This window comes from Paroedura picta, chromosome 10 (assembly GCF_049243985.1).
Source record: "Paroedura picta isolate Pp20150507F chromosome 10, Ppicta_v3.0, whole genome shotgun sequence".
Lineage (NCBI taxonomy): Eukaryota > Metazoa > Chordata > Lepidosauria > Squamata > Gekkonidae > Paroedura > Paroedura picta.
In genome coordinates this window covers 2,989,393-3,001,712 of record NC_135378.1, presented here as the reverse complement: position 1 = coordinate 3,001,712, position 12,320 = coordinate 2,989,393, and the positions used below count along the sequence as shown (strand labels likewise).

At 42.8% G+C, this 12,320-nt stretch overlaps 1 protein-coding gene across 4 annotated transcripts in view; it reads left to right on the top strand.

The window, feature by feature from the left end:
* The window catches only part of HTT (huntingtin), a 241,735-nt gene that overhangs the window by 127,862 nt on the left and 101,553 nt on the right, over positions 1-12,320 (top strand). For 3 of the 4 annotated variants that reach the window (XM_077301601.1, XM_077301600.1, XM_077301603.1), the window contains 4 exons: positions 25-135; positions 397-474; positions 5,034-5,257; positions 9,900-9,978. In XM_077301601.1, coding sequence (XP_077157716.1) covers positions 25-135; positions 397-474; positions 5,034-5,257; positions 9,900-9,978 — 492 coding nt within the window. The remainder of the gene's footprint in view (positions 1-24; positions 136-396; positions 475-5,033; positions 5,258-9,899; positions 9,979-12,320) is intronic. The other variant, XM_077301602.1, reaches the window with a different exon arrangement.

Genomic DNA, 12,320 nt, shown 5'->3' with positions numbered 1-12,320 from the left:
ACACTTTCCATCTCCTTTCGTTAGGTCACCCTGGATCTCCAGAACACCACAGAGAAATTTGGTGGATTCCTGCGTTCAGCCCTGGATGTCCTGTCTCAAATTTTAGAGCTCGCAACTCTTCAAGACATTGGAAAAGTGAGTTGAAAATGGCTTATGCCTTTGAATAAATGAATGGTTTATTTCATTCATTCATTACCAATTATTAATTAATTATTAATTAATTTAATTAATGCCTTTGAATAAATGAATGGCTAAATAAAATGTTTTGCAACGTTTTTGTAAAATATCATTTTTTACCTTTAATGTCTCTTAAATTGCTCATTTTAATGATAAGAAATATATCTTTTTGCTGAAAGTTTGTTTAACTACATCTTGTTCTAATTTTTTTTCTTCCAGTATGTTGAAGAAATTTTGGGTTATCTGAAATCCTGTTTCAACAGGGAACCAATGATGGCAACTGTGTGTGTGCAACAGGTAATGGGCAAAGAAATGTGCCCTTTCTTCAAACAGCAAATTAAAGCACTGCAGGGGCTCTACAGGAGACAGTGACATGGGTTCAACCTGTGATGTCCCTGCAATATTTAACTGCCGACTGATCCACGGACCGCGACCGGTCGGTTGGGGACCATTGCTCTACTTTAGGGTACTCGACAGCAGGTTGCGGACTGGTGGGGGGGAGGGCGATCCAAGTGCTGCGAATGCACGGCAGCCCATGCGCGCGAACCTGCCGTGCATGTGTGTTTGCGCCGCCGGCCACGCTCCCCCCCCCCCACAGAAAGAAGCTTGCCGGCCGATTTGCTTGCGGCCTGGGAAGTTTCTTACTGCGGGGGGGGGAGCAGTGGCCCGGTAGTTGAGGACCACTGCTCTAAAGTATATAAATACCTTAGTGGGATGAAGCTTTTTTTTGGTAATAATTTTATTATTTATTATTATATAAAGCATTTACAGAAAAGTAAAAGAGAAAAAAAAGCGACCAGCTGATATGGTTTGCCATCTTCTTTTAACATACATATTCAGTTCCCACCACATATTAATCCTAGTCTAGAAGTTTTTATCATCTTTCTTAGCAAAATGATTGTTAATACTTATGAGAGTATAATCTGTTATAAGAATATATTCTATTATTATCTTAAGTGATATAAAGTCGGTCCCCTTCATATATTGGCCCTGACCTAAGAGTTACTGCTGCTGTCTTGTTGATACATATGAAGTATAGTTTGCCGTCCTCTTTTAGCATACATATTAGCATACATATTCAGTTCCCATCACTTATTGATCCTGATCTAGAAGTTATTACCATCTTTCTTAGCAGAGTAATTGTTGATACATATGAGAGTATAATCTATTATAAGAATATATTCTATTATTGTCTTAGGTAATATAAAATCAGTTCCCTTCATATATTGGCCCTGACCTAGAAGTTACTGCTGCTGTCTTTCCCACAGGAAACCAGGAGAATGCTCCACTGTTCATCACATCCTTCAGGTGGTCGCAGAAAATGAAATTGTGTTTTTTTCCATAGTGTCGCCTGATAATTCCTGTATAGAGTATTTCAAAGAAGTCTCTTGCTTGATTCTTGCTTGCAGTCGCCTTTAAATAGGCTCTGTATACTTTGTCAATCCGGATCTCTTCCTCTGGTCGCACAGAGATATCTCCTGATAGCTTCCTGCGTGCTGTCGCCTTTGAATAGACTCTATTTATTTTGTTGATCCAAATCACTTCCTGCTGTAAATAGACTTCCAGGTTTTCGGTGCTTTCCTTCCTTAAATCTGTTTTCCCAAGTTCTTCCAAGGTGCTTTGGATTTTTACGTCCCTAGCTCTCTCCCCCTCCTGTTGATTAACTTCCAGACATTGAATTCTCGTTTGAAGTATTGTTGGCTGAGTTGTGTTTTCATCAGCTGTTTTTTCCAAACCGTTGGTTCTGTCTAAAAGTTCTTTCTTAGTCTTTTGGATTTCATTTTCCAGCTTGTTGACTGCTTTCAGTATCTTTGAGTTCCCTTCGCATAACAAATGGAGAAGCTGTGCCTTAGTTAATTCTTCCATAGTTCTAGGCAGTCACAGATTATAAACAGAAAGTCTCGTGAGGTCTCGCAGGAGCTCGAGCGATCCAAAATTATCAGTTTGTCGATCTCCGTATAAAGTCAATATCCCCCACTGAACTCTCTCCAACAAATCTTTAAAGTCTCTCTTTTCTTTAAGCTCTTTCTTTGTTTGATTAATGGGTGTGATTATCTGGGTGCTCCCACTTAACGAAAGAATTCACTTGTAAATTGGTTGAGAAGGGGGGGAAGAGCTTGTGAGGAAAAGAAAGGAAAAACCAGAACACTCACAGTCTTTACTGTTGTAGATTTCAGCTCCTGTCAGTCTGGTAAAAGATGATCTGGGAAGAATGTAGGGTCAGCTGGTCGTTTCAAGCTTAGAAAGTTATTTACGACAAGGGCGCCATCATGACCTTAAGCACATGCCGCGGCGATCCGGAGAACTTAGTCTCCCTCCCTCTCCACGGATCTGTAGGACCCTCAGGATGCCGTTCCCGGTTCATGGGGCGACCGGCGAGCAGATTTGTGTATCTGCTCAGGTCTGCCAGGTGCGGTTGCTCCTGACCCTCAGCATGGCTTAAGAGCCGGACAGAAGCCCAGCTAGTACGGCGCTATCTTCAGTCGTCTCGTGGGATGAAGCTTTTATCACTGTTTCCTGCTACAGGATTAGAATGTATCTGTGCTTTTATTGTTTTGAAGAGCAATATCCCATAATCTTTGTCAAACAATTATCCTAGCTTGCTGGTGCCCTAGATCGGCTGAGGAGTCACCAACAATTCAGGGTCCCTGTTACAATGTTTTCAAAAGGGAGACAATATGCAGAGCCAGCAGGCAGAGATCAAAGTAAACAATTAAAGCGAACAACTACAAAGCATGAATGCATGGGAATAGTGAGTAAACGTGGGTTACAAGGAGGAAACAAAATATATAAGGGGGCAAGATGGAGGCACCCTTGTCTGCTAGAGAAATGACAGAGGGCAGGCACTGATCCTGACAACTCGGTCCTTGAGCAGCTGGAACTGAGAGTTGTGATTTCTAAGACTCAAAATGGGTTTCGCAAGAACAAGTCATGTCCAACTTTATCTCTTTTTTCGAGAAAGTGACTACCTTGCTAGATCAGGGGAATGCCGTGGACATAGTCTATCTGGATTTCAGTAAAGCTTTTGATAAGTTTTCACATGATATTCGTGTTGACAAGTTGGTAAAATGAAGTATGAATCCTAATTCTGTCAGGTGGATCAATAACTGGTTGACAAATCATACCCAGAGGGTACTTGTTAATGCTGCAGCATCTTCTTGGAAAAGAGTGACAAGTGGAGTACCCCAAGGATCTGTCCTGGGGCCTGTGTTGTTCAACATATTTATAAATTATTTGGATGAGGCATTAGAGGGGATACTTATTACATTTGCAGATGATACTAAACTGGGAGGGGTAGCAAACACAACTGAAGACAGCAACAGAATACAGGCTGATCTTGATAGGCTCACGAAGTGGGCTAAACTGAATAAAATGAAGTTCAATAGGGACAAATGTAAAGTTCTGCAATTAGGTAGGAAAAACCAAATACACCAATATAAGGTGGGGGAGACTTGTCTTGGCAGCCGCATATGCGAAAAGGATCTCAGAGTCTTAGTAGACCATGCATTGAACATGAGTCAGCAGTATGACTCAGTGGCTAAAAAAGACAAATGGGATTTTGGGCTTTAACAAACAGAGGACAGATCACAGCTTCATTCTAAAGGTCAACTCCCATTTCCACCTGGAACAGCCAGTAGTATTCCAGTCCTTCTTTCCCAGGCAGCAAAACCAGGGAGACAAGGAGTGCCATAAGCTAGATGTGCACAGGGCGCTGCGAGCCGACTGGAATAGGACAGCAGGCTTCAGGTGTTCAGACGCCCTGTTTATATCACATGGCATCGAGAACTGAGGCAAAAAGGTGTTCGCCTCAGCTGTAGCCTACTGGGTCAAACATTGTACTAGCAAGGCCTATGAGTCTCAAGGCAAGATCCCACCAGGAAGGATCATGGCACACTCCACACCAGCTGCTTTATCCTTTGCAACTTTCTCTACCAGAGCACCAGTGGTGGAGGTCTGAAGGTCAGCAATATGGCCCTTGTTTACGACCCTTGTCAAGCACTACCACATTGACCAGATGGACTCAGTGGTGGCAACCTTTGGTCACAGAGGTCTGCAGCAAGTAACACGAGACTGAAGAGGGATCTGTAGCCCCACCCTAGTGTGAAGTTTGGGTACAGCTAACCATCTTGGGTGACTTCACCCTCGCTGAAGGCGAACAAAACATTGGACTCACCTGAAGGCTTCTTTTCTTCTCATCAGTTGGGTGAAGTTATCCAATTTCCACCCAAGGGAAGATGTGCAGACAAGTATGTACCATGAATAACAGATGCAAGATGAATAAACAAACACATAAATGAATAAGGAACAGAAACATGGGAAGATGGCTTGGGCAAGAGTGGAAGGTCAGGCTCTGTAAGGTTGCTGCACAAATTTGCGTAAATAGTCCTAGCTACCTGACTGGATAACTCCCCCCCCCCACTGAAGAGAAGAATCCTTCAGGTGAGTCCAATGTTTTATTTTGCCTCATCATACATTCAAACTGGCTCATACCTAATAAATTACTTTAATAATAAATATGATTTGAAAACATAAGCCGGAGGCAATTGCAATTGATTGCATGGGAAAGCAAAATAAGGGGAAATGTGAAGTTGTTTTTTCCTTCTTTTTAAGAAGCTGCCATAAATGGTTGTCCGGTGTGAAGGCAGGGGCATGAACAGGACCTTCAAAGCTGGAGTTAGTTGCTCAATTCAGTGTGTATCCAGGAGGTTTCCTGAAGGCCACCTTCCAGCAAAGCTCCTTGGGAGCCTGTAGCCAGCAGACTGAGAAACTGTGATAATGAAGTTCATTTCACTCTTTTGTTTTAGAGTTTATATGACTTTGCCTGACTTCTGAATTGTTTCTCCATCTTTCCTTAGCTGCTGAAGACACTGTTTGGCACTAATTTGGCTTCCCAGTATGACTGCTTGTCTTCAAAGCCCAGAGGATCTCAAGGCAAAGCACAGCGCTTGGGCTCTTCTAACCTGAGACCCGGCCTTTATCATTATTGCTTCATGGCACCTTATACGCATTTTACACAAGCCCTGGCTGATGCTAGTTTAAGGAATATGGTGCAGGCTGAACAGGAACATGACACTTCTGGGTAAGCACCACTGATATTCCTAATTTCAGATAGGATCTTTGGCCTCCTTGTATGTGAGAGGACCTGGGCAGGAAGGTTCATTACTGAACATGCTTTCATTATTCAGTTATCTTTTATTTTTGGCATGTTTCTTTTGGTGTACTGAGAGCAAAGTGGAGGGCTCTTACTCTGCTCCTGCTGCAGGTGCCACACCAGAATGGCTTCTTTCCTCCAGCTGCTAAGAGGCAGACTTGGAAGTAAGACTCCAAAGAATTAAGATGGAAGCTGAGTACCTGAGATGTCTTCATTATTCTGGGTAGACTATAAGAAGGGTACTATCCAGTGGAACAGTATGGAAAGCGTAGGATATGCACCCACCATGGCAGCTGGGTCCACCCAAACACATCAGTTTGGTATAGTGGTTAGGAGTGCGACTTCTAATCTGACAAGCCAGGTTCAATTCTACACTCCCCCACATGCAGCCAGCTGGGTGACCTTGGGCTTGCCACAGTGCTGATAAAGCTGTTCTGACTGAGCAGTGATATCAGGGCTCTCTCAGTCTCACCCACCTCACAGGGTGTCTGCTGTGGGTTGAGGAAAGGAAAGCCAAATGTTAGCCGCTTGGAGACTCCTTCGGGTAGAGAGAAGTGGCATATAAGAACCAACTCTTCTTCATTTTGCTTCTTGGACTTAATTTTTCACATGCATTTGTTCAAGGTACAGCATAAGAATTTTAAACAACTTCAAAAGGCAGTTTTTCACCAGTGAGCATTTCAGGTAGAGGTCTAAATCTCCCACAGAGCTATGTACCGGAAAGCACATTCTTCCTTCCAGTGGTCTGTACATTCCCCATCTGGAGTCCGGATTTATTGTTAAAGGTTTTAGCTGGGCTACTTTGCTAGGTTCTAGGGCTACCATTTTTCTGTTGAGGCTCTGACCACTCTCTGGAATAGGGATATGGCCCAGGCTGTTGGCACCATTGTCCCCAGTGCTCTCTTCCCCTGGTCAGGGCCAAACTGATGGCGATGAAACAGGAGGGACAATGGCTAGCCCTCCACTGGTGGAAAATTCAGAATGATGCTGATAGAACACAGCATAGAACCCATACTGGAGCCTATTCTGTGGCAGTTTTGATGCTGAAAAGGCATTTCTCCACCATGTAATTGTCCAGCTAAGCTGTTTCATGGGATTCAAGGACTTTCACATCATAGCCCTAAGGAATTGAATCCCAAGAATCTGGACAACATCCTTGAACAGGTGAGACCCACCACCCTGTGTTCTTGACTCTTGTTCTTCCAGCTAATAAAAGCTATCAAAGGGTTGGCTGAGTGGGTAATGCTTCCTTCAGAGCAGAAGTTGCCATCTACGCTAAAGGGTGCTGTGATTAGACCTGCTGAAAAAGCCATACTGAATTCAATTTTTTTGGAAAATTTCCATCCAGTCTCCAATCTTCCATTCTTGGGCAAAGTTCTAGTGAGTTATTGCCTTCCAGCTCTGTTGGCTTTTGGAAGAGGCTGATTTTCTGAACCCATTTCAACTTGGCTTCAGATCAGGTTTTGGAAGACTGCTTTGGTTGGCTTGGTTGATGACCGCTACCATGAACCGGATGGGAGAATGTGACCCTGCTAGTTCTGCTGGATCTCTCAGTGGCCTTGGAAACTTTTCAGTATGGGGACTCTCTGTTACAGTTATTTCACTCCTACCTGGGGAACCGGACTCAAAAGGTAGTGTTGGGGGATTCCCTGTCTGCCCCATGGCTGTTGGCCTGTGAGGCGCTTCAGGGCTTTATTTCATCCTCCCTGTATTATTTAATATCTATATGAAATCACTGGGTGAGGTCATCAGGAGGTATGGGCTGCAGTGTCACTGATATGTGGATGTTACACAGCTCTGACTGAATTCCAAGGATGCTGCTTACTGAACCAGTGCTTGGAGTTAGTAATGGGCTGAATAAGTGAACAAGCTGAAATGTAATCCTGATGAGCCAAAGTTCTCTGGGTCAGTAGAAAGGCAAACTAACGCCATCGAGGAGGGTATATCAAACACAATGCTAAAAGCTCAGTGGAAACCAATAAAAGGGCCCATGAGCCAGGAGACGTAATTACTCCCTTCAGTATGCAAACAGTCAAATATAGACGCTCTCTTTACTTTAGCCAGCAAAATAGAATTTGATATTCCAGTTCCACTCGCTAACTTCACAGAAAACTATATAGAACAGCATTTAATAAATTCTTTCTCAGCTTTTCCTTCAGAGCAAACTGAACCTTCCAACAGGCTCAATTAGATTAGCATTAAAAGTAACGTGCTATCACATACCTGTACCTGTGTTTTGTACTGAAATGGTTATTTGTTTCTCAAACCCAGCTTTTCCACAACTCTTTTTCTTCTCAAGGGAATTGTCTGCAATTTGTGCCTTCAGTATTTCACTTTTGAGAAACTCCCAACCTTCTTGGACTTCCATCTCTTTAAGTTTTTCTGACCACAGGACTCTACCCAACATAACTTTACATTTGTTAAAATTTGCTCTCATGAAGTCTATCCAGTATGTGTGACTACGATCAGCTTTTCTCTTCCCCAAGATCATAAAGTCTACAATCACATGGTCATTACTACCAAGTGTGCCCACAACTTTTACCTCGTCAACCAGTTCTTCCCTATTGGCAAAGCTGACATAAATCCTTGAACAGTCGTTTATGCTATTTTTATGAATCAAAAGGTGTCGTTATCAATAAGTTTGGACTTAGATTTCTGGAGTTGAACTCTGCATTTAATTTACATGTTTTCATGGTACCTCCTATGATACAGCAGAACGTACTTTTACTTATTTTTAGAATCATAGAATCATAGAGTTTGAAGGGTTTATTGTTGATGCATTTTTAACCTTTTAATGTATTACCTTCCCTTTTACAGACTGCTATTGTATAGTAGTGCTTCAAAAATGTTGGTCTAAATGACCGTAAATAAATGATTTTGAGTCGGAAGGGGCCATAAAGGCCATCTAGTCCAACCCCCTGCTCAACGCAGGATCAGCCCTAAGCATCCTAAAGCATCCAAGAAAAGTGTGTATCCAACCTTTGCTTGAAGACTGCCAGGGAGGGAGAGCTCACCACCTCCTTAGGCAGCCTATTCCACTGCTGAACTACTCTGAGTGTGAAAATTTTTTCCTGATATCTAGCCTATATCGTTGTACTTGTAGTTTAAACCCATTACTGCGTGTCCTCTCCTCTGCAGCCAACAGAAACAGCATCCTGCCCTCCTCCAAGTGACAACCTTTCAGATACTTAAAGAGGGCTATCATGTCCCTTCTCAACCTCCTTTTCTCCAGGCTGAACATTCCCAATTGCCTCAACCTATCTTCATAGGGCTTGGTCTCTTGGCCCCAGATCATCCTCTTCGCTCTCCTCTGTACCCTTTCAATGTTAAGTACATCCTTCTTGAAGTGTGGCCTCCAGAACCGCACACAGTACTCCAGGTGTGGTCTGACCAGTGCCGTATACAATGGGACTATGACATCTTGTGATTTTGATGTGATGCCCCTGTTGATACAGCCCAAAATGGCATTTGCCTTTTTTTACTGCTGCATCACACTGCCTGCTCATGTTTAGCTTACAATCCACAAGTACCCCAAGGTCTCGTTCACACACAGTGTTACCTAGAAGCGTATCCCCCATCTAGTAGGCATGCTTTTCATTTTTCTGACCCAGATGCAGAACTTTACACTTATCTTTATTAAATTGCATCTTGTTCTCATTTGCCCATTTTTCCATTGTGTTCAGATCTCGTTGAACTCTGTCTCTATCTTCCGGAGTATTTGCCAGTCCTCCCAATTTGGTGTCATCTGCAAACTTGATGAGTAGTCCCTCCACCCCTTCATCTTGATCATTATTAAATATGTTAAAAAGTACCGGGCTGAGCACCGAGCCCTGCGGTACCCCGCTACTCACCTCCCTCCAGTCTGATGAAACACCATTGACAACAACTCTTTGAGTGCAGTTCTCTGACCAATTCCCTATCCACCTAAATATCTGAAAATCCAGATTGCAGTCCTTCAATTTATCCATCAGAACATCATGGGGAACCTTTTTCAACTTCATTGACAAGTACAATTGCTATATTGCTGTATCTCCTGCTTTAATTAGTATAGTTTCTAACTTTGACTGCCACATGGCATGGCACTGGAACTACGATGATAAAATCAGGATAGCGCTTATCCGTAACTGTTGTTCATCAAGTGGTCATCTGTGCATCCACACATCCCTCCCACCTGCCCTGAGCTCTTAACTCATTCTGATAAACTTTACATCAGTCTTGCAGTGGCAGAGATGAACCACCTCCTCCATATCATGCTGGAAGAAGTGGGAAAGAGCCTGGGGAAAGGGGGACAGGGACAAAAGGCCTCTAGATGGTTTGACAAAAATCCTCTCTGGCAAACCTGCACATGTACAGAACCATGTGTGGCTGCACAGGTGACTACTCAATGAACAGCAGTTATAGGTAAGGACAACTCTTTTTTTTTCTTCATGTATAACACGTTGTCTCCTACATCTTGTGTTTTAGACTGAATATCAGCCCACTTGGAAATGGGCTGACAAATGATTCTGACTACTTTCTATGCATTGGTGATAGAATAAATGGGTACTAATAATGGGTATTTACTTTATAGATGGTTTGACGTATTGCAAAAGGTTTCTGCACAACTGAAAACCAATATAACCAGTGTGGCGAAGCATCGTGCTGACAAGGTAGAAACCATAAATGTATTAAACTGTTGCTTGTGATTCTTTGTGGAAATGTTGAAAAGAAAAATCATTTTGAATGGTTGCTTGTCCACTTTTTATCTTGTACTTGGAGAGACAGTTCTAATTGCATCCCTATGCCCTCTGTTGTAAATAGAAGGATAATGGCGAAAACAATTGCAAAGCCATTTTTTTTATGTACACCTCCTCTAGTGTGGTGGGGTGGGGATGCTTATCTTCCCCTCTTCCCTTTGTTTATTTGCCAGCTCCTGTAACCTCGAGATCAACCTGTCAGATATCCCAGACTGGGCCCCAGGGATACCTGATGAAGGCAGGGCTTGTATTGATCAACTAAAGCCTAGAAAAGCATCAGGACCTGATGCGATCCCTCCTGAGCTGCTTAAAACCTCCCCAGACTGGTGGGCTCCTCTCTTGGCTGCTCTCTTGACTGTAATTAACAAAACAGGCTTAATGCCTGACTCATGGACAAATGCAATCCTGGTTCCAGTATTTAAAAAGGGTGACCGCTCACTCCCAACCAATTATAGACCCATCAGCCTTCTCTCTATTGTTGGGAAGCTATATGCCAAACTCCTATCAAATAAACTTACCTTGTGGTTGACTAAGGAAAAGATTTTAGGTCCTGAGCAGGTTGGATTCTGTCAAGGGAAATCCTCCCGTGGTCATTGCACCATCCTTGCCCACCTTGTCAACAAATATAGTAAGAAAGAGGGTCCAAAGCTCTTTGCAGCTTTTCTGGACCTTAAGGGGGCCTTTGATTCTATCCCTAGAGATCTTCTCTGGGATAAGCTGTTAAAGATGGGGATAGATAAAAGGCTCCTATATCTTATAAGGAAACTCTAGTCTTCTACCTGTTGCCAAGTCAAACTCACCCCCCTTGGGAGTCTTACTCCAAAAATACCAATCAACAAAGGGGTAAAACAAGGATGCATTTTGGCTCCCCTCCTATTTAACCTTTTTATAAATGACCTTCCTCCGTCCTTATCCCCCAATTCTGGCCATAGCCCAAAATTGGTTCTCTTCACATCCCACTGCTTTTATACGCAGATGATGCAGTAGTGCTGTCCCATTCACAAACTGGCTTAAAACTCTTACTGGTTCAATTCCTGGACTTCTGTGAAGTAAACAAACTTGCTCTGAACTGTGAGAAGTCAAAAATTGTGGTTTCTGGAAAGCCTTGGAAGCCTCTTAAATGGAATGTAAGAAGTAACAACACTGAACAAGTTAAAAGCTTCAAATACTTGGGGATATTTTTTCACCATAATGCAAATTGGGCTACACAGAGGAAATATGCAATCACATCTGCAAAAACTAGTGCCCTGGCAATTATACGTTTCTTCTACACCAGTGGAAACCAGTATGTGCCAGCAGCCCTCAAAGTATTCAATGGGAAACTAAGTGCCCAACTGCTCTATGGCATCCCTATTTGGATCAGCGCTTTTAACCAAGCAGTTGAAAGTCTCCAATCTATCTTCCTTCGTAAAATCCTTGGGACCCTGAACTGTGTCTCTTACGCAGTCCTATGTCTAGAAACCAGCCAAAGACTATTGTAAACCAGAGCATGGTTGTTAACAATCAAGTTTCCCTTCCCAAACATGGCACAATTATTTTTCTACACTTTTTGCTGCCTCCCCAATCCAAAACAATCATCTCAGCCTACCCTCTGCTGATTCTCTTCCTAGCTGGTCTCCTGTTAGCCTAGATGAAATTGAAAACCTTATCCAAGAACTAAAATTAGGCAAATCTCCAGGGCCTGATGGTCTACCAGCTGAACTATTTAAACTAAACTCTAACTGGTGGAAACAACTCCTGGCTGTCCTTTTTACAGCCATCGACCAATCGGGAATATTCCCTGAATCCTGGCTTAACTCAATCATTGTGCCTATTTATAAAAAAGGTGGCTCCAGCTCTCCAGAAAATTACCGCCCTATTAGCCTTCTATCCATTGCCAGCAAAATGTATGCCAAACAACTAGAACTTAAGCTATTAGATTGGGTGACTTCAAATGACCTAATAGATCCTGAACAAATTGGCTTCACTAAAAACTGTTCCACCTTAGACCACTGCTTAACCCTCTACTCTCTTGCAGACAAATATCTCCATACAGGTAGGAGGAAACTCTATGTAGCTTTTGTTGACCTCAAGGGTGCATTTGATTCTATCTCCAGGTGTTTACTATGGAGAAAATTGCAAGACCTTAATATTGATTTGCGCCTATTACTACTTCTAGTGAACCTCCATTCCAACAATACCTGTCAGGTTAAACTTACTGAAAAGGGTCATTTAACTAATCAAATTCCCATCCTGAGAGGAGTTAAACAAGGCTG